Genomic DNA, 20,671 nt, shown 5'->3' with positions numbered 1-20,671 from the left:
ACACACACGCACGCACACACACACACACACACACACACACGCGCGCGCGCATGGGGGGCGTGCTCGCTGCCAGACACTGACTTAATGCCTCGCTGGCTGGATGAAGGTCCACTGGAGCAAGGCGCGCACAATAATAATAATAATAATAATAATAATAACAATAATACCCTTTCCAGCACTTTAAATTCACTCATCTTCAACAGCATTTTACCAGTTGAAAAACATCTCAAGGAGCAAGACTTGCATGTTCTATGAAGACCGGGAGAAACTTATCCATGTTTTTATCTCCTGTAGACTTCATTATTGTAGCATTCTTCTTAGTGGACTACCTCAAAAGAGTGACAGCTGTTGCTCATTCAGAACGCTGCAGCTCGGATTCGCTCAAGAACAAAGAGATCAGAACATATTACTCCACTCCGAAAGGCTTTACGCTGGCTCCCAATTAGCTGTAGAACAAATTTTAAAATTCTGCTGCTGGTCTATAAATCACTGAATGGTTTGAGTCCTGAATACCTTAAAGAAATGCTGATTGAATATAAAGCCAGTCGGGCTCTGAGATCTGCAGACTAGGGTCAGTTAATGATTGAATGTTGGCGCACCACCACGTGCATTCATGGCCAAAAAAAATATTCTTGGTGCTTTTTCCACCAGCCCTTTCAACTTCTTCACAGATTTGGCGCACACCCTCCGACCAACAAACACGCTCAAAACAGCAAGCTTCTCCCAAACATTTTAAGCCACTCACTTCGTCAACATCCCGACAGACTTCTTCACCAACCCTACCCTAAAAATACTGGTGCACCCCTTCTTACCGAGAAACACGCACATGAAGTTCCTGAATGCTCTCCTCCCTGCACAGACACTCAAAAAAGGGTAGAGTTGGTGGGATCCCCGCCTCACACACTCTCAACTGACAATAATTGCATTTCCCCAACTTTTTAAGCAAACCACCCTCTTAAACGACCAACAGATTTTGCACACCCCCTCACATATCCTAAAACTCTTTCACATCAACTTTAAACCTCACTTTTTCAACATTTCAACAGTTTGTGTGCACCCTCTCCCCAAACACACCTGAAGAATCCCTTAGCCGAGCCATACATCACGTTCCAAATCCCAACAGAGATGGTGCACCCCTCTCTCCACATACCGTATTTTCCGGACTATAAGTCACAGTTTTTTTTCACAGTTTGGCCGGGGGGTGCGATTTATACTAATGATGATGTCATTTCACGTTATTTTCAAATTAAGCCACAAGAGGGCGGTCTCAGTCTGTGTTGATGAATCAACGATGAGTCTGACGTAAGCGCCGTAGAAGAGTAAGCAGCGCAAAGTTTACCTCCCGAGTTGGGGGAGTTGTTTAAAAGTGACACCGAGGATGAAGATTTCATTGGATTTCGCTGGAGTGACGCTGATGGTTTGGTAAATTTGTTAGCATGTGCTTTATGCTTGCGTTATCTGAATATCTCTTAATATGTTACGTCGTTACTGACATGACTAGGCATGTCAGTCATGTAACGTTAGTACACTGTACACTTATTCAGCCTTTTTGGCCTCTATTTTATTTTTATTTTAAATTGCCTTTCAAGATGACATGAATGTTATTGGTGTTGGATTTTATCAAATTCCCCCCAAAAATGTGACTGATAATCCAGTGCGACTTTGTCAAATACTTTTGAGGTGTACTGCTTCCACCATCTTGACAGAAATGGCGCACCCCTCCTCACTCCACCCACACAACCTGTAACCTTCACTTCTATTTGAATATCTGCTCTCCAAGTACGCACGGATGACGATTACATATGTTTTTCTCTATTAATTCTTCCTAAATCCAGTTATCAGTTCACATTGTTGCTAGTGAGGCACATTTAAGCAGGGCTGAATGATCAAATTAAAAAAACAACAGAAATAGGACATGGGCTCCTTCTTCTTCTTTTTAACAAGAAAGGGCAGAAGGAGGAAGAGGAGGGGCAGGGAGCCCGGTGGTGTGCATCCTAATCAATCAGTCGCTGAGTGCTGAGGGCTTCACTGACTCGTGCATGCAAACACATCGCTGGCAGCCAGCTGGAGCGCTGCCTGCCTGTCTTCCACACAAAGACAGGCTCTTCAAGAAAACAAAGTGATGAACGGCCAGCGTAAGCATACAGTACCCACTGCTGCTGTCTGATTCCAAGTAGACAAAATAGCCTCGAATGCAGCATAGTCGAGGCAGTACAAAGCACATTTGTGTGGCAAATCCCCATGCTCGTCTACTAACTGTAAGCACACACAATGATTAAAGGCTTTAATGGAGGCGCTCCCTTTTAGTAATATAACACGCATCTCCTCACGCTGATGTGAGATTGATTCGGTCTGATCAAATGAAATGGGATGCATGCATTTCCCAAGTGTCTTATTAAAGCAAACGTGAATTATTATGGCATGGCTCTATCCCGTGTGACTGTGGGTCAAGCTCTAATTTCCGCCGTGGTCTCTTTTTTTGTTTTTCTTTCAAAGGGGAGTCAATGGCTTTGTTCGCCTTGTGTCTTGAAGCGGCAATGTTGGAGTGGCGCATATCACATCACGTGATAATGTATAAAAGGCAGCACTATGCAGGCCACGCACAAATATCAACGTACCAAAATGGTGCCGCATCACTTCTTCTTGCACACACCTTTCAAAAGAGTGTAAGCCACTCACACCATTCATCTTCTACACAGAGTTGCGCCCCGCTCTCAAAGTCAAAACAAGCGTGCTTCAGAAATGTTTGAAGCAATACCCCCGTTCAACATCCGGAAAATGTTGGCACAGTTAACTCTTCATTTCACACATCCCCAAAAATGGTGCACAGTATCTCTCCCCCCCTCACCCTCTTATTTGGGGTTCCATGTTTGTAGTCCTGTTTCACAATGTCTACATTTTTTTTTGTATGGTTAATACCTGTATTTTGGTCTAATTCTTGTTTGGGGTATAATTCCACTGTGAGCAAAGAGATCCGCCATCTATTTGCTCACAGTGGAATTTAGAAGTAGATGTGTGCATTTGAAAGAACAACAAATACAGGAATCATTCCAACACAGTCTAGTTATGTTGAAATTATTGCGCGACAATCTCTGTAATCCTGCTTTTTACACCTACAGTGTGTGACCAACGAAAATGTGTTGACAATGACTCGAAATTTGGACAGAATTGCGAGACCACCTTTGGACCTACACCTCCGACTGTCAATCTGTCCTTGGACTGCTGCTAACTTGGAGATCCTTTTAAAATCCAGCGGATTGTTGACACAAAGACTAACTTTTACTCGGACAATTTGGCAAGTGTTTCTGCAAAGAAACATGAGCTGGTTTCACCTTCTGAACCTAATTTTGACTCCGCTGTCATTCAAATAGCAAAAAATTGGTTTCTTGCTGTGACTCGGACCACTAATGATAAATAGAGCCAGTGTGGACTTTAGAGACTCTGTGCGGCCATGACATGACACATTTGGACGTACACGCTGGCTTAATTATGATGTCTGCGGATCTCACAGAGACCAATTAGCAGAGTAAACTTTATTCAAAACACATGAGAGGTTTTTAGTGGCTCCTCGTGGCAGTTTAAAAGTGGCGTGGTGAGTGTCTTTCATGTGAGCCAGAAATCATGCATTGATGCTTTTTTAGAACTGCAAAGGAATACCTGAGCTTGTTATCCTGTGCTATTATCCCTAAATTGGAAAAGCATACTGCAACGACACTCACTCATCACAGAATGTTCTTTAGTTAAGTAGTCATGCCTGAAGTTAACTAGCTGCTAATTATGCGCACTAATGTATACTTCCACTTAGCATGACAGTACAGTACAGCACAGTGCAATAGAATCAGTATGTAAACATGTATTTGAAGACATATGGCCCAGTAAAAAGTATATTTATGAGGGGAAAGGCGTACCTTCGATCAAATTAAAAACTATAATAAATACAAACAACTAAAAACATGTGATATAATGAGACGTGTGAAATAATGTGATAATTGTTGCCACAAATTAAAATCTATTAAAATATCAGACAGACATTACGTTAACATAACAAGCAACAGAAAAACGACAAGAAAAACAGAAACATGATTTTATAAAATACATTAAAAAATGTGGACACAATTATCAGTAAATATTTTTATAAAATGCCTTTGGAGACTTACTGTAATAAAAGCCTTGAAGCCTTACCAACTAATAAATTGCATTCTATGAAGTTGAATTAGTAAACATCCCGAACAATAATGTAAATAGAAAGCTCCTTCTTATCAGCATGGATTTCCTTTTCCCACGTTACTCAAACGAACATGCTGCTGTCTTTGAAGAAGATTCTCAATTGTCCGTAGGTGTGAATGTGAATGTCTGCTTGTCTGTATGTGCATTTTCCCAGCAACCAGTCCAGGGTGTACCCCACCTCTGACCTACAGTCAGCTGAGATACGATCCAGCTCCCACTTGACTCTAATGAGAATAAGCAGAATAGAAAAGGAATGGATGAATGAATAGTAATAACGGACAATAATTATTCCTCACTGGTTAAAAATGACCTCAGAGAGGAAACAACTGTAAAATGTCCATATTTGAATATGGAAATGTGTTATTTCACCTTCTTTCACTGAAGCTGCGCAGTGGACAAAGCCCCCCCCCCCCCCCCCCCCCCACACACACACACAAACACACTTCCACGGATAGCACGTCTGGTCCAGAGGAAAGGCGTCTCCATAGCGACTGAGACAATGCTGGGACACATAGACTCATAGGCGGGGTCAATTTGGCATGTTTGGAGCATGTTTGTGTGAAGAAAAGGTGACAGCACAGCCAGCCTTTTTGGAAAAAAAGTATCATAAGTGTCTTTCTTAAATTATACATGCTTACGGAATGGTTAGTCACTATGCAGTGAAAATGGTTCAGATGCTTATAACTATGAATAATTTAATGAGGTGCAGCCTTACAACTTCATGTAGCCAACATATTACATATGTAGATAGAGAACACAGACATTCGTAGAAGATGATGCTCACTGCAATCCACTATTGCCATCTATCATTCTATCCTTTTTAAATAGACAGATAGCTGGATAGATAGCTAGCTAGCTAGCTAGCTAGCTAGCTAGCTAGATAGATAGATAGATAGATAGATAGATAGATAGATAGATAGATAGATAGATAGATAGATAGATAGATAGATAGATAGATAGATAGATAGATAGATAGATAGATAGATAGATAGATAGATAGATAGAACAATTCTGCACACAAATCATCAAGTTTTAGGGATATATAAAATAGGACAAAGAGTATTTTGAACTTGTGATAATTCCGCCCACTTTGACTAAGCTGCAGCAAAAAAAAAAGAAGAAACATATCCAAAGCATGATGCTGCGCCTAAACTTCACTGTAGGAATGGTGTTCCTTTGCCAAACAGCAGTGCTGTGTTTTGGATTTATGGCCAAAAAGTTCAACCTTGGTTTTATCGGACCACATCACATTTTCCCGCTGTGTTACTGTGGCTTTGATGTTTTTCTTTGTCTCACCACCTTACCCCATAGACCAGATTGAATGCCTTTGAAATTAGTTTTGTATCTTTTCCCTGGCTGGTTGAATAATCAGATCGCTCGGCTCACAATGATGATTTGTTTTCTATGTATTTTTTCAAGTTGCTTTTAGAATAGAAAAGTAGAACTTAATTAACAACCCTATTTTTAAATTTATTGACATTCATCGTATTTTCTTTGTAACTGGAACATTTACAGGCTCACATGACAATGTGCAAGTGTACTTTGAATTACCTCCTCGTACCCGAGAGGCTCCTCATTCGCTGTGATACAGCGACCCCGCTTGGAAAAACGAAGTCATTACACGACCGAGCAGTAAATCATCGCGTAAAAGCACCCTGAACCTCAATAAAACCAAAAATAAACGCACCAAAGGGTGTTTTCAGGCTGTTTCGTGGTTGGTGGACGATTATAAAACAGTTATGGGGAGTACAGGCGCGTATTGTTGCATTTACACAACGAAATTTGTCTGGAAAAAAGATCTAAACCTTTACAAAAGCAAACATGACAAAGGAATACAGTAGATGAACGTGACAAGGTAACTTGATGGGTTTTGAATATGTAAGACGGGGTTTTAACTCTAGAAAAGAACTGTATTGCAAAATATGGTCTTTCAAGAACAGGAAAAAAGTATAAAATATAATTTTATCTAATTTAAGAAGAAATATCTGTCAATAGAAAATGTGTCTGGGCAAGACAAGTAACATTGCTCACCTGACTGAGAGTTGAAGTTTATAAAATGCTTCAAAAAAGGCAAATGCTCTTCCACCAAAACGACCTGGTAAGAACAAATATCTTGGCAAACAAAGAAAAAACATATTGTACCTTGATTTCTGTTTTAATATGACACTTTGCAGTTTGCCTCCGAGTTCAGAACCATGGACAGAGAGGCGGTGCCATCAAGGATTAGAATTCTGTAATCCCACCCCTGGTTTGGAGAGGATAGCTTGACTGGCTATTCAGAGGCGTTGACTGTTTGGGAATTAACGAGGCCGCACGGTCCCGTGTACGTACGACGATCGACTCAACCTTTTGCATTTTAAGGTACCCTATCGCGATTTTTTTTCCAAACTCCTGAAATCCTGCGAGACCTTCCGTTGCAGGCTTGAAGTGTTTGAGGCCACACGGCCAAACTACTCTCTGAAGGAGAAGGTAAGAAGATTATGTCTCTGTCCATAAGTAGTCTTTACATTGCCCTCTTTTTTTAGGCCTGTGTCCCTGAAGCGTAGTATGGATGCATTAGTTATTATCCCGGACATTTCAGCATGCAACAGAGGGACCCCCACCACATCTCAATGGTAGCTTCTTCTTTAACCCCTGACTGTGAGACATCTGTACCAAACTGTGTGGAATGAATACAAGACAAATCGCTGCACCACAACGTAGCATTGCAATCCTGAAGAATTGACAAAAACAAAATGCCCCCTCGAGGCTGTGAGCAACATCAGTGGTGATATCCAAAAAATCTGGTAAAACGAATACACATAAGAAGTCATTATAGCACTGTATAGCACTGGTTCAGAAATACTTTTGAAACCCCCGTGCCATGACAAGATGACACCAGAGTGATGTGATCAAGCATTTAGCAAGCGGAATTGTCTGCTTTTTGCTAGTGGCCCATTTTGTTTTGGATTGTACGGTATCGTATCGCATTATCTCGTCTTTTATTGTATTGTATTGCACCCTTCCTTTCAAGTCTTAAGATGTTCACATCAGAACACTCTGATTGGACACTCAAACATGTTATATAGTATCATAACGCATCACACCTCGTCTCTCTTTTGGTGTCGTATCGTTTCATATTTTATTATATTGTACTCTTTATCATGACAAATCTTATCATATCACACCAGACCATACCAAGGGCAAACTGACTGGAGCTCAATAAGTATTATTTTTCTGCCAGTGACACGTGAAGAATCACATTGTACCACCTTACCGTACTGCAGTTCATCACACCATAACACGAGATACCGTTATATGTCAATATCCTGTATATCAAATCGTTTTACACCGAGCCTGATCATGTGGTACAGGACACAGTACTTCCTGTACCGTATCCCACGATACCGTATCATGTCTTATCGCATCATATTGCTTGAGATGCATGTGGAAAACATCAGAGTACGGTACTTGATTGGTGATTTGTAATGCCGTGAAGTCAAGTATATTATTGGATCTCATGTATTTATTTGCATCCTATGAAATTGTATTGCACCGATCATGGATCGTCTCACATCATATTGCATTGTATCCGATTGAATCTTGCTCGATTGTATTCATACTTCTTTTTATATTTATACTATTTTGTATACATACCTGTGACAGGCTAAAGAGACTGGACTGGAAGTGCATCTAATATCACAATGGCTGGTGAGTACTGATTGGCCCTGCCACAACAATTTCTCGTCATCACTTTCCCAAAATAATGACTGCCAAAGAGCATTATTTTAAGAGGGCGATGTTATAAGATAAGAAAACCTTTAATCGTCTCACAATGGAGAAATTCCCACTTCACAGCAGCAAAGTTATGAGAAGAATTAGAAGAACAAACTAAATAGGAGCTTCTAAAAAGGCAGCCACTCTCGCGGCGCCATCTTGAAGTCAAAATAACACAACAAAACACATAAGACACAGACCGTCGTGCAATCTTAATCACTTTTCCTGCATACACTTTGTTGTTTGAAGCAGTTTATGCATGTTCTTCCTGTTATTCCCTGTGGTTGCTCTGTTACTGACATCTATTTTGCAGAACCCAACTTCCCGCCACTGCCTGGTTTCATTCCTCTTAAGCCATGCTTCTACCAGGACTTTGATGAGATCCCTGAGCAACATCGCAGCTTGTGCAAGAAAATGTACCACCTGTGGATGTGTGAGTCAACGTTTCAAGAGCTTCGTTTAACAGATTTAATCATTCCGATTGCTGTCTTCTCCACTTGTGATAAGAGGAAGATGCTTTACAAGGGTCCTCCTGCATTAATAGCCTGTCCACAGTGCCTTTTCCCCCCGCTCCGGTTTATTTGCTAACGAGGGGCTGAGCAGACGGTCTTGGTTTGAGCTGGGGAGCTTGGGTTGGTGGGAGCATTTGGGCATAGAATTACCGGTATGTAACTTTTTTTTGTTGTTGTTTTGCTTTCATCATTTTATGACCACAGGAACTAGCAGAGCAACATTTGATTGATTGGCAATAAAGCTTTACCCTGCGACAGTTTGACAGCCTAATGGTTAAAACTTTGCTTGGGCATTGTTTGCTTTGCAATGAAATGATGATGCAACTGTAAGTAACATTATACGATACGACTCCAAACCACTATCCACACACATACACACACACACACGAAGCAGTACTGACAATAGACTATATTTTGCAATGAATGTTGCAACACCGAAAAAAATACAAATTGTTCAAAATAAATTGAGGTCTCGTGAGACAATCAGAGATCTTGCGTATACATACTCACCTCTAACATAATGACAAATATTTGCAATTGATTGCCGAACAAACCTTTAAATGGCCAAAGGAAAAGCAAAACACACAGCCAACTGTTATCTCGATCAACTGATTTATGCCGGGAAGATCAATATTTTGAATGACTTGAGAGGCTGATTACTCCTTCAAGTGTGAGTTGAATTCCACATTTTGGCAGCAGTTTCGTCGTGTTCCTGACCTTTTATTTCCTTTCCTTTCTCTTTTCGTAGTAAACGGCGCCACTCTGGCAGTCAATTTGGTGGGCTGCTTCGCTTGGATGTTTGGAGGAGGGGGCGTGACCAACTTTGGCCTGTCAATCATATGGCTGCTCATGTTCACGCCCTGCTCGTACGTGTGCTGGTTCCGGCCTATTTACAAGGCTTTCAGGTAGGGATGAAACTTCGGCATAGCACTGAAAACCTACATAATAGCATGGTTATTCGAATTACAATAAGGGATAATAACAGGGTTACCGAATGTTGTGGCATACAGAAAGCCGTTTCAACATTTATTCACGATGCTTGATATCCCTCTACAAGTGCGCTCTACTCGTAAGGCAATTCAGTGTAGTCGTAGAACAATTTTGTCTTACGAGGAATGTTTTTCCACTCTATTAGTGTCACTTTGGGTCTTAAAATTTTACCAGTAATTTCGTGTGCTAAACTAATAAAACACTTTGAGGCCCAATTAGTAGGCATGCGTCTCACACTACAGGAAGCCAACAAGGAGAACTACAGTGTCTCTCCCTTGTTGGTTTGCTTCACTAATAGTCACAAGTGTTCTACTACAGTGAGCAATGTCATATAGTACAATATTATTAAAACGGCTTTTTTGTTCGATTAGTGCACTGAATTGTCTCACTGTTGAGGATGCATAGTAAATGATATATCGACCTTCAACTGCATATGAAGAATACAGTATTCAATAAATGCTCATAAGGCTTTCCGTACTTGTCTGAAAGTGTACAGTATCTGCAGTGTGGTGTTAGTTCCATTATGGTCCAGCAGGGAGCGTTAAAGTACAAAATTGAGTTCACAGATGTCTCATGCTTTCAAGTCAGTTAGGAATGTCGCCTGGGTAAAGTGTAGATAGAACAAATATGCAACTGTAACAATAAACCTCTCAATCATATCGCCCCCTCAGGAGCGACAGCTCGTTCAACTACATGCTGTTCTTCTTCGTGTTCATGGCTCAAGTGGGCATCAGCATCATTCAAAGCATCGGCATCCCGGGATGGGGAGTATGGTAAGAAGCGGTAAAAACGTAGCCACATTTCAAATTATAGCCTGAAATATCTGCAGCAAAAAAAAAAAAAAAACCCAAATGAATACAACTAAAGTGTATGACATAACATTTTTAAAACTTTGATTTCAATAAACTGAATATATAACAGTTTGTCTAATACGTCTGATAGTTAAATCGGTAATATTATTAGCTAATTACAATCAACAACAACTACTACACTACTCCTACTACCACTACTAACTACTACCACTTCCAAAGAAGTACTTTGTTTTCAGTTGCACATGATTAAAATGTATTCATGTAACACTTATCATTTGTTGAGGAATCACGAGAAAGTGACATTGGCTTACCACGTTTTAATTATCTGCAAATTATAATTAAGACAATAAATGATAAAACTCAAGTCCAAACCACCAAATTTTGAGGAGCAAAAAAAGCATAGTAATCATTTAAATGCAATAACACAACACACAATGAATAAATAAAATTCCAGAGCACACCACCAGATTATAGGGAGTACAAAGTAAAAAACTTTTTAAAAAAAGACACGTACTAATCCATATGGGACAAATCTAAACTTTATTCATCGTGGTCAGAGGGCTTCATACATTAGTGTGCAGAGCAAGTCATCTAAAAATGTGTAAAGCAGATCATATAATCTGCTTTCTCCTCTGAAACGCGCTTTTGCCACAAAGTCTGTCGCCGCCATTAACATGACAGTGATGGACCATTAGGAATTAGCCTCGTAGATGTTTTATGACAGCTCCGTTAGTAGATTTTTCGAGGCCATTAACGAGCGCCGGACTCGGTCCGACACCCACAAATGAATCTCGTGACGACAACAGCCTTCATAAACTTTGGAAATGTCACCGCGGGCGGTGTGGATGCACACCTGTATGCATGAAGTGCTGCAAAGTTTTTCATCCGCTGCTTCTTTTAAAGCCGCTAAATGATCAGCATTTTATGTCCAGATGGCCAAGTGGCTGCCGGCGGTGATAATATTGTGTTACATCAAATCGTGAGTCATTTTTATGCGTGAAACGTTTATTTATGATTTTATTTTTATCTCCCTTTCAGCGGCTGGTTGGCCACTATCTCTTTCTTCAGTTACAATATATTGATAGCTCTGATGATGTTGGTGCCTACCATCATGTTCACCGCCGTCGCCTCGCTGTCCTTCATCGCCCTCACGAAGGTAACACACAACAGTTTTTGAAGCAAACTTTTTTTAGATTGAGATGTTGCAAATGAATGTCGCTTATGCAAGCCAATACCGGTTAATTTAATATTTTGTGTGTTAGTGAGTGTAACTGATGGGCCCCGCAAAAAAATCTTTTTTCGATGAATGACATTTTTGTCAATTAAAAAAGTCAAGCCCTTCAACAGACAATACACAAGAAAGGCTAGCCTTCAATCACAAAGGTGATTTTGATTTGATTATCAAGTCAAAATCATGCAAACTCACAAAATGCAACTCGTGTATCAGACCTCATGAGACTGACAGGACAGTAAGTGTATTTAATAAATCATCTCAAACGATGTCACGTACAGTTCCTGTAGAAGTTACCGATTTTCCTCAAGTAAAAGCCTCTGTGATACCACCGTACTTGCAGATCCACAACTTCTACCGCGGGAGTGGGGGTAGCATGACCAAAGCGCAAGAGGAGTGGACCACAGGTGCCTGGAAGAACCCCCACGTCCAGCAGGCTGCACAGCAGGCTGCCATCGGGGCGGCCAGCGGCGCCATGCAGGATCAGTACTCGGCCCCGCAGTACAATGACAACCAGATGTAAGAGGCAGAAGACGCAGCGGCGACGATATCGTTGGGGCCAAAGTCAGCTGGTTTTTATTTTAAATGAATGAATCTGCGTGTTTTCAAGCCATCTCATGATTTGGTAAACAGATGAAAAAAATGTTACATCTTTTATAACTTTTCAAGTAACATACAGTGAACCGCTTGCACATTCACAAATTGAGTAGATTTCGTTGGCAGGGCTCGGTATCGGTCCCCTGTGAGTTGTAGGGGTTCACTGTCATCAGAATTAGCGTACTAAGAAAAAATGTACCTGTATGATTTGTTTTTAATGTCTTATTTTGAGTATTATACTGTTATATTGTGTTTATGACCTACCGTGGATATACCAAAGAAAAGTTAGCATTTAGCACTATGCATGGAGAGAAAATGGCCGTTAGATTTTTGGCTGTTACCTCAGGATGACTTCATGGGATTTCTCTGCAGTTTGCCACATTTCTTTCTTTATTCTTTTTTTAACACTGTGAAATTAAAAATGTCATAATGGGCGGAAAAAAAATCGATATTTTTTATTACGCATGAAAGAAAATTATATAGACTGTATATTTATTTTATGAGTAAAAATGTCCCCACAAAGTCTGAATAGTGCAAGAAAATAATCTGTCACACAAGTATTAAAGACAAATATGATGTTTAGACAATTAGTAAATATTCAGAATTACATTTCGTCTTTTCATTGTGGCCCTTCATCGTAACTGTGAACAGTGGGAAGAAAAATCACATTATTGAATTTAACTATCAACTATATCCTGTTAAGCACATATGTATAGTAAGCATTTCATTTACTGTAGTTTATTACGAGACTTTAGAATTTATTTTAAAAATGGTCATTCAATATTGTTTGACATTTTTTATAAAGTCACATGTGCAGACAGTGTTGCAGTGACCTGCATCTTGCTATATGAATGTTTGCCCACAGGGAGGTGCTAAGTTTTTTTAATTAAAAAAAAAATATATATATATATATATACAGTTTCTTTCACCATGAATTGTTGCATTTAATGTGAGGGAATTATGAAGCCACACCTCGTTTCCACATTTTCTACACATATACACAGGCACGCGAACACACACACAGACAGACCACCGCCCGACTGACTGACATAGATCGACAGATAAATAGATATTAATCATGATTCTAATTGCATTGGACTGTACAAGTGTACATAATCAAGTGTCCCTTCATGCACATGTCCTAATAGCGCTACAACCACTATACTCATACACCCATCAAAAGTAAAAAAAACAATTCTAAACAAAATATATCCCATATCTTGCATTGATAATGTGCAGGGTCTCCTCTGCCAGTGACGTGAAATAATTAAACAACACGGCAATGACATTTTACTGCAGCGGTATTCCCTTAGGAGCCAAGTAGTGCTTTAATTGCCACACACACACACACACACACACACACACACACACACACACACACACACACACACACACACACACACACACACACACACACACACACACACACACACACACACACACACACACACACAACCTCAAACCTCCAGAGAAAAATTGGTGACAGCTTCAGGTAAATAGGACAGCTTGTCAGTAGCAGTCACAGATTAAAACAAATCAAGGATGTGCTGGTGAATTTATCTAATAGTTGTCCATTGAGTGAGCGACTTCAACAAAACACCTGCTTTCCTGTATTAACAACATTCTCTTTTTATGTGAAGGTTCTTGTAAAGTGACTGGTAAAATAGGCACATTACAGAGAAGAGTGATGTTTACCACCCTAATGATTGAAAAAAGTAATTGGGGTACGGAACTGCAGTGCCCACAGCTAACACACAGCAATGTGGTCCGCTGGCTCGCATGCGAGCGCATGATTTGATTTCAAATGCTACGTCGCCATGTTTCCTCTTGCAGTGGTGAATTTAGTCAGAAAACGACCGTAAAGCCCATAGAGGACACAAGTAACAAACAGTTTACAAGCACACAAAGAAGCGATAGTTTCCATTGATTGCTAGCCAATGAAAAAATATATAGTACTTTATTTTTAAACTGAAATACCGTAATGTGTTTGACAAATAGATGATAGAGAATGTGGCCCATTGTGTTGTATCATTGAATTGAATTATACATACGTTTTGGATATTTCACATAACGTCATTAGCCTATAAAGCTATTTAAGAACGATCGTAAGGTTCATTTTTATTTTTCTTGTTTTTTTTGTGTTTTTTTTGCATTACCGGTATATGTTTGTGTCACATTGAGAGGGCAGAAATCACCTTCAGAATCTTGGTTTTCCAACTGTTTTTGCTCTAAATTGGAAGATCCCTATGACTTTTGAGAGGCACTTATATGTGATTGCGCCACAGGGATGCTACAAAGTTGCCTTGGCACTTATTTTCCTGTACTTTTTTTGCTTTCAGTCCTCGCCCCCCCCCCCTCAAAAAAAGAAAAACAACACAGAAGTTGTTGCCTTAAAGGAGAACTCATAAAGTTAATGGGAGTCAACAGTGAGGTAATTATGGTTTTTACTTTCAATGGCTGTCAAAGAGAGTTCTTTTCTTCATGATTTGTCAAAAGCAGATTTAGTGGGAGGCGGCAGGTAAGTACCGGTACTGGTGGTGATGATTTAACGTATTTTTTTTCCCCTTCTAAAATGGTCACGTTTGACCTTAGCTGACAGAGCACAGAGGAGCTTTTTGTTCTACGACTCGGCCGAGATGTATAGAGTGCTCTTTCATGCGGTTGAACAAACACACGTTGCCGTCTGCACAACGTCTGCCGGGTGTGCGCCTCACACAGGCACGCATTGAAACTCATGCATGTGAGCGCAGCTCGGCGCGATGCAGGCCGGCATCTGGTAGGTGACGTGACTGGTATGAGGAAGACTGGCGCTGTGTCCTCGTGTACACGGGAACTTTTTCAATGGAAATTTCTCCCAGTCCGCAAGCATTTGTGTTCCCATCCATGGCGGCAGTCAGACTGTATCCTGCGCTGTTTGCCACTCTACAGATTGAAATGTTATACCTCAGTGCCCCATGTGGTATACCGACAGCCAAACATTGGTGTCAAAATTTCTGCAAATCTCTCACAACTCAGTGCCAGAGTATCTTGACTGTGGTGGGTGTGGAGGAGATCTTTGCATCCTTCCGGGGAGTAAAGGAGGGATCTCCCAGCTGTCTGGAAGGGGGCCATGTTAGTCATTCACTGTAAGGGAAGGGGTGCCGCTGCCAGCCTGTGTCGTCACTGATCTCATAATGAGAGCCATCCCCCTCTGACAGGGAATGACTCGAGTGAAATATGCTGCTGTCGGAGGAGGTAGGGGCCGGGGGTGGGGGGGTGGGCAGCAATCCCTGTGGTTGACTTCTTTATCAATCCTACCCTTGGAACCTGTGGGTTGCCGATACGGTCTTTGCCCTCAAAGGATATCCTCCAATCGTCTCTGCTCAGATGGGACAATCCGAAATGAATCATCCCATCATAAATATCCTTAAAGCAAGGATTCCCCAGCTGGGTGCAGGCACCATTGGAGGTGTGTGACTGCCAGCTGGGGGTGCACGTTATCACAAGCGCAATTGTCGTCTGGAATAGTAATGAAATATCCACACGATGATGTTGGCAGCAACAGTTTGCCATGGCAATTTAAACTTAAACTGGGCTCCAATTTCCAGATGAGTCACCAAGCCGCCACGCCCACCATACACTGCCGCAAACAGATTCTAAATGAAAAGGTACCAAAGCACGAATCGCAAGATTTTATTTTGAAGTTGGTTTTCTTACCACGGTGGCGGGGTGTTACCGTCATGCATTGCTCCAGCTGGTTTGACTGTCTTCCCGTCCATGCGTCCGAACCAGTACCGTATTTTTCGGAGTATAAGTCACAGTTTTTTTCATAGTTTGGCTGGGGGTGCGACGTATACTCTGGAATGACTTATGTGTGAAATGGTTAACACATTATTTTCACATTAAACCGCAAGAGGATGCTCTCGGCCTGTGTTGATACTTTCCACGTTGGCGATAACTGAGAAAAGCAACTGATGATGACTCTGACGTAAGAAGAGGAAGCGCTGCATCTTCTACCTCTGGAGTTGGCGGAGTTGTTTAAAAGTGACACAGAGCATGAAGCTTTCATTGGATTTCGTGATTTGGAGTGACGCTGATGGTTTGATCAATTTGTTAGCATGTTCTTTGTGCTATAGTTGTCTAAATAACTCTTAATATGTTACGTGAACATACTAGGCACATTCACAGTTTGTTGTTTTCAGCGTCATGTAACTTATTCATCCTGTTGTTCTCTAGTTTTATTTTTATTTTAAATTGCCTTTCAAGATGACATGTATGTTTCTGGTGTTGGATTTTATTTTAAAAAAAAAATCCCAAAAATGTGACTCATATTCCAGTGAGACTCATATGTTTTTTCCTTCTTAATGATCATTTTTTTGGCTGGTACGATTTATAATCCGGAGCGACGTATAATCCGAAAAAATACGGTAAGCATGAGCATTTTTTTTCCCCTTTTGATCAAAGCACTTGAATTACTTGAGGACTCATTAGACCTTGAGACGACAGGAAAATGACTAAATTCCTCAAAAAGCAGAATAAAAATTTAAAAAAGTTGATATCCGTGTCAATTATGTTTTGAGCTAGGAACAAATTAAACTATTAATTTAATGAAACAAAATCCTTTTTGTGACATTTGTGTTTCCTTTTGTGCCGTGAAATATTTCCCATTTAAAATTTGTGCCTTGGCTCAGAGAATGTTGGAGAAAAAAATGGTGATATGACACTAAAAAAATGTGCTTTAGTTGCCAAAATATTATGGATAAGATAAATTTTATTCCAGCGACCATTAATATAAGAAATATCGAACCATTTAATAAATGAGAAAATATAGTACCCACAATGCACATTAGCTGCCTTGGAGGGGAAGTGTTTAATTCAAAGATTTTATGGCAAATTGAGGACATATTCCATAAAACTGGCGAAGGAGGAAAAATGAGGGAATTAAGTTGTCTTTGTTATGAGGCCCACTGACTACCTGGCTTTAGGCGGACACAGCCAACAGCTCCTACCTTCACCATGCAAGAGTGAATTTATTCCCGCAGAAATGGGAGAGTCATTGCATCCCGACTCTCATAATTAGTTCGCAAAGGCAGGACGCGTGCAGCCATAATTACCTGCTGCCTTGGTGCCAAGCCTTACAGTTTTGACATGCCAAAAGTAGCCTTTGGGTCTCAAGGTGGACTTTTTGGCAAAAGTAGGCTCAAGAGACAAGGACTGAGTCTTGCCACAAATTCGAGAAAAATTGTACTTAGTGTACTCAGAAAGATATCCTTTCTTTGACTTAACACAAAAGAGAAAACTCCATAGTGGAAGTCGAGCGGCACACTAGCCTCGTGCTTAGCTGCTTGCGTGTCTGACTAACAGGGAGGAGTTGGCATGTTTTTGGATGGTTTTCATCTCGCACATTCCACAAACATTCATGGCACTAAATCAGGGTTGCTTGCCAAATCACACGCTGGGTATAAAATAAGCAGATTTTGATTTTAATGAAACACCAACTTGTTGATAGCGATGGTAAATCGCTCAAATTTTCAGTCAGTCGGAGCAGGGGTTTGGGAGCTACAGTCCGGCGCATTTTGACGTTTTCTGCAAAAAGGGGTGTTGCCACCTTCCTTTGAAGGCAACACAATTCCCCGGCAGTTTACGCCGTCAGTGAGATCCCTGCCGCGGAGGTATGCTTGCACGATCTAATCAGCCTCGCTTCACCACTCTTCATCCGCCTTTTGCCATTATGCTTGCAGCCGGAAAACGCTTGTTGCCTTCCATCGTTTGTCGAAAATGTGGGTTGGTGGTGGGTTATGTGACTCACTTGGGGGATTATTGGTCTCCCTCAAGATCTGTGGTTGAACAGCAAGCAGATAGCATTTCTCACCCAAAGCTAAGAATGTATTAAGCGTGTAACCAGATGTCATTTGCGATTGTAGTTGTTTGGAGTGCGGATTCAGAGCTTGGATTTCGGCGAAATATTTGTATATGAGGGGCAAGTCAATCAGTGCTCCGCCAGATGCAGCAGCAAAACATATATTCGATTTCGACTTTAGCTGACCTAACATGCATACATATTTTGGAAATGTGGGAGGGCGCCTGAGGTGTATTTGGAAGGGCTGTCTTTATGTTTCTTGGTATGTAGCCTAGCTACATTCAAGTGACCAGATGTTGGCTATCCATTTATTTTTTCAAACGAATGTGATTTTACTTTTCATTTTTATCCTCCATCTACTGCAAGTGCAGGGTTTACCAAAAGTGTAAACGTGTGGGGGCAAAAATGCAGAGGATCAACCTTTGCAGCACAGAAGTTGGAAATCATAATGTAAATGCCATTTTTTGAATCGACATTTCTCCAGACGTTATCATGTACATTCTACAACCACTTTCTGTAAAAAAAGAACACCCTTATTAGGACTGTATTAGTACTCAACGATTAATCAACCAGTCTTCTACATCACTAATCGTCACTCGGGTCATGGAGCTTGTCCCAGTTAATATTGGGTGAGCGGTGGACTACACCCTGGCCTGGTCGGCAGTCGATGATAGGACACACATTAAACAACAACCATTCACACTCTCCTCTACGCACAATTGAGCACTGGTATTCACAATGCACAGCATGACGTGCCTTTCTCTTGACTGTTTCCTTGCTTTAAAACACAACAGTTAACGCAAAGCTTTGATGATAAAAAGTCGGACTGAATGTGGGCCTCTTCAGACGACAACATTATCATGTGCAGATAAATTGTCACAGCATCACTCTTCACACATGCGCTTCCATGAATAATGGATACAACAAAGTAACGAAAAAGGCAAACGGCACAGAGGAAGGGTTCCAATAAATATCCATCTTATCAAAGTGAAAAAAAACAACAACAACAAAAAAGAAGCTATTTCATTAATAAATGTGGTCCAGTTATGTTCTAGTAAAATGTGTATGTTTCGTACCAAGCCAGACATATGGAACTAGAATATTTTTGACAGTGATATGTGTATAACAAAACTGAAGTGGTTGGTGTCCTTTACATGTCTGCATATACGAATCGAAAGTCAAATTGGAACAATGTCAAGTTGTTGTTTCGGCATCGTTGTCTTTGATCAATGCAACTTGCATGCATGAAATGTCATCCGGTCGCTCAGTCCCAAGTACAGGCTTTAACCGCGAGTTCAAGCAGACGAATATCAAAAGGCTCTCTGTATAATCATCTGGTCCGTTACAGCTCCCGCGTGCAGATTGCAGCGCTGATATGTACTTCAAGTCTCCCGCTGCTCCGGTTTTCCCAGAGACCACGCTGGCACTGGCAGATCTGGCAGTGTGCATTATGTATATCGTGTATCTTTCTAACGCAGTGGGTGTCTGCTGGGTTTTGACTGTGCGTGCGCCTTGGGCAAATTTTCCTTTGCTGAAGCACACGCTGTCCCACCCTCACCCTGCCTTGGCATGACATTTGTGCATGTTGTTAATTTTGCTGAAACATCCCAAAGTTAAAGGAGACATATTATGCAAAGCAGTATCCAGTTAATAACACAAGCTCTCTTCCAAATACCTTGCAGAACAAGTATTGCAGCATACTTGACACACATTATCAACTTGCTGAAATCAGCTTGATTTGATAGTCGAGCGGTAAGCCTTGTTGCAAATTAAAAAATTCTGTGACTAAATGACACCCCCCTAAAAATATTTCAGTTTTCTAAAATATTATGAATTCATATTAAGTGAAATTATTATTTTGGTTGTAAAATCATAACTTTACCAATATGTTAACATTTTCCCCCCTTCACATTATAATGATTTTATTCTTGAATCGTTAATTTTGTTTCCAAGTATCCCGACTTTTTCAACGCAAAATTCTCATGCGTTCGTATCAGCTGTGATTTTATATATTTATATATAATGTTCTCGTTATGGCCTTGATTATCCTTTATATGTGTCAGGATTCCGGACGGAACAAGAATTTCACAAGCGGAGATAAGAGGCTTTGAGCAAGACCGACAAAGTACAACTAAAGACGCCGGAAACAAAGAACCAGGAAAATGTGAGAACCCCCCCCCCCCAAAAAAAAAAAACATTTGCAAAAGGCAAGGAGCAAGAAAAATGGAAATTGCTTGTCAACTCAAAGGACCTGTAAGCACCTTTCAAAACACTCAAGGACACCATACAATCCAAACAAGAACAATAAAACCACCAATAACATTCTAAATAATAAAAAAAAAGAGATGAATATAAACTGAGTATGCAATTTTAAATAGGTGGGTTTTGAGATGGGAGTTGAATGTGAGAAGAGAATCAATATTTCGGATGTTGGGTGGGAGTGAGTTCCAGAGTTTCCAATACACACAGAACATACAACAAGAAGACAAAAATACTTTGAAGTAACACGGCAAGGCTATGAGGGGAAAAAAATCTCACGAAAATTAAGCACTTGGAGTCATGAGCAAAGCGATAATCCGCCAGCTAGCTGTGGCTGAAGCGTGGCTTTTTAAAGGCAGTAAGTAACGATGCCTGATGTGGGACAGGTGTGATGTGTTGACGTCGACTCTCCAGCTGGAGACTGAAAAGAAACGAGACAAGATCATGA

At 40.7% G+C, this 20,671-nt stretch overlaps 1 protein-coding gene across 3 annotated transcripts; it reads left to right on the top strand.

The window, feature by feature from the left end:
• Positions 1 to 6,467: 6,467 nt before the first annotated feature.
• Positions 6,468 to 12,223, top strand: LOC127599193 (secretory carrier-associated membrane protein 5-like). 3 transcript variants are annotated; one of them, XM_052062945.1, is made up of 8 exons: positions 6,506 to 6,550; positions 6,648 to 6,696; positions 7,873 to 7,917; positions 8,297 to 8,416; positions 9,244 to 9,400; positions 10,157 to 10,258; positions 11,336 to 11,453; positions 11,872 to 12,223. In XM_052062945.1, exons 3-8 carry the CDS (start codon positions 7,911 to 7,913, stop codon positions 12,049 to 12,051), a joined length of 684 nt encoding a protein of 227 aa, XP_051918905.1. In that variant the 5' UTR covers positions 6,506 to 6,550; positions 6,648 to 6,696; positions 7,873 to 7,910; the 3' UTR covers positions 12,052 to 12,223. The 3 variants fall into 3 exon arrangements, with proteins under 3 accessions (XP_051918903.1, XP_051918905.1, XP_051918904.1); XM_052062943.1 differs by having other exon boundaries at positions 6,468 to 6,696; XM_052062944.1 differs by lacking the exons at positions 6,506 to 6,550; positions 6,648 to 6,696 and having other exon boundaries at positions 7,509 to 7,917.
• The last annotated feature ends 8,448 nt before the right edge of the window (positions 12,224 to 20,671 follow it).

The sequence above is a fragment of the Hippocampus zosterae genome, chromosome 4 (assembly GCF_025434085.1).
Source record: "Hippocampus zosterae strain Florida chromosome 4, ASM2543408v3, whole genome shotgun sequence".
Classification (NCBI taxonomy): Eukaryota; Metazoa; Chordata; class Actinopteri; order Syngnathiformes; family Syngnathidae; genus Hippocampus; species Hippocampus zosterae.
Note: the sequence above shows the minus strand (reverse complement) of the source record. Positions and strands in the feature narration are given on the sequence as shown.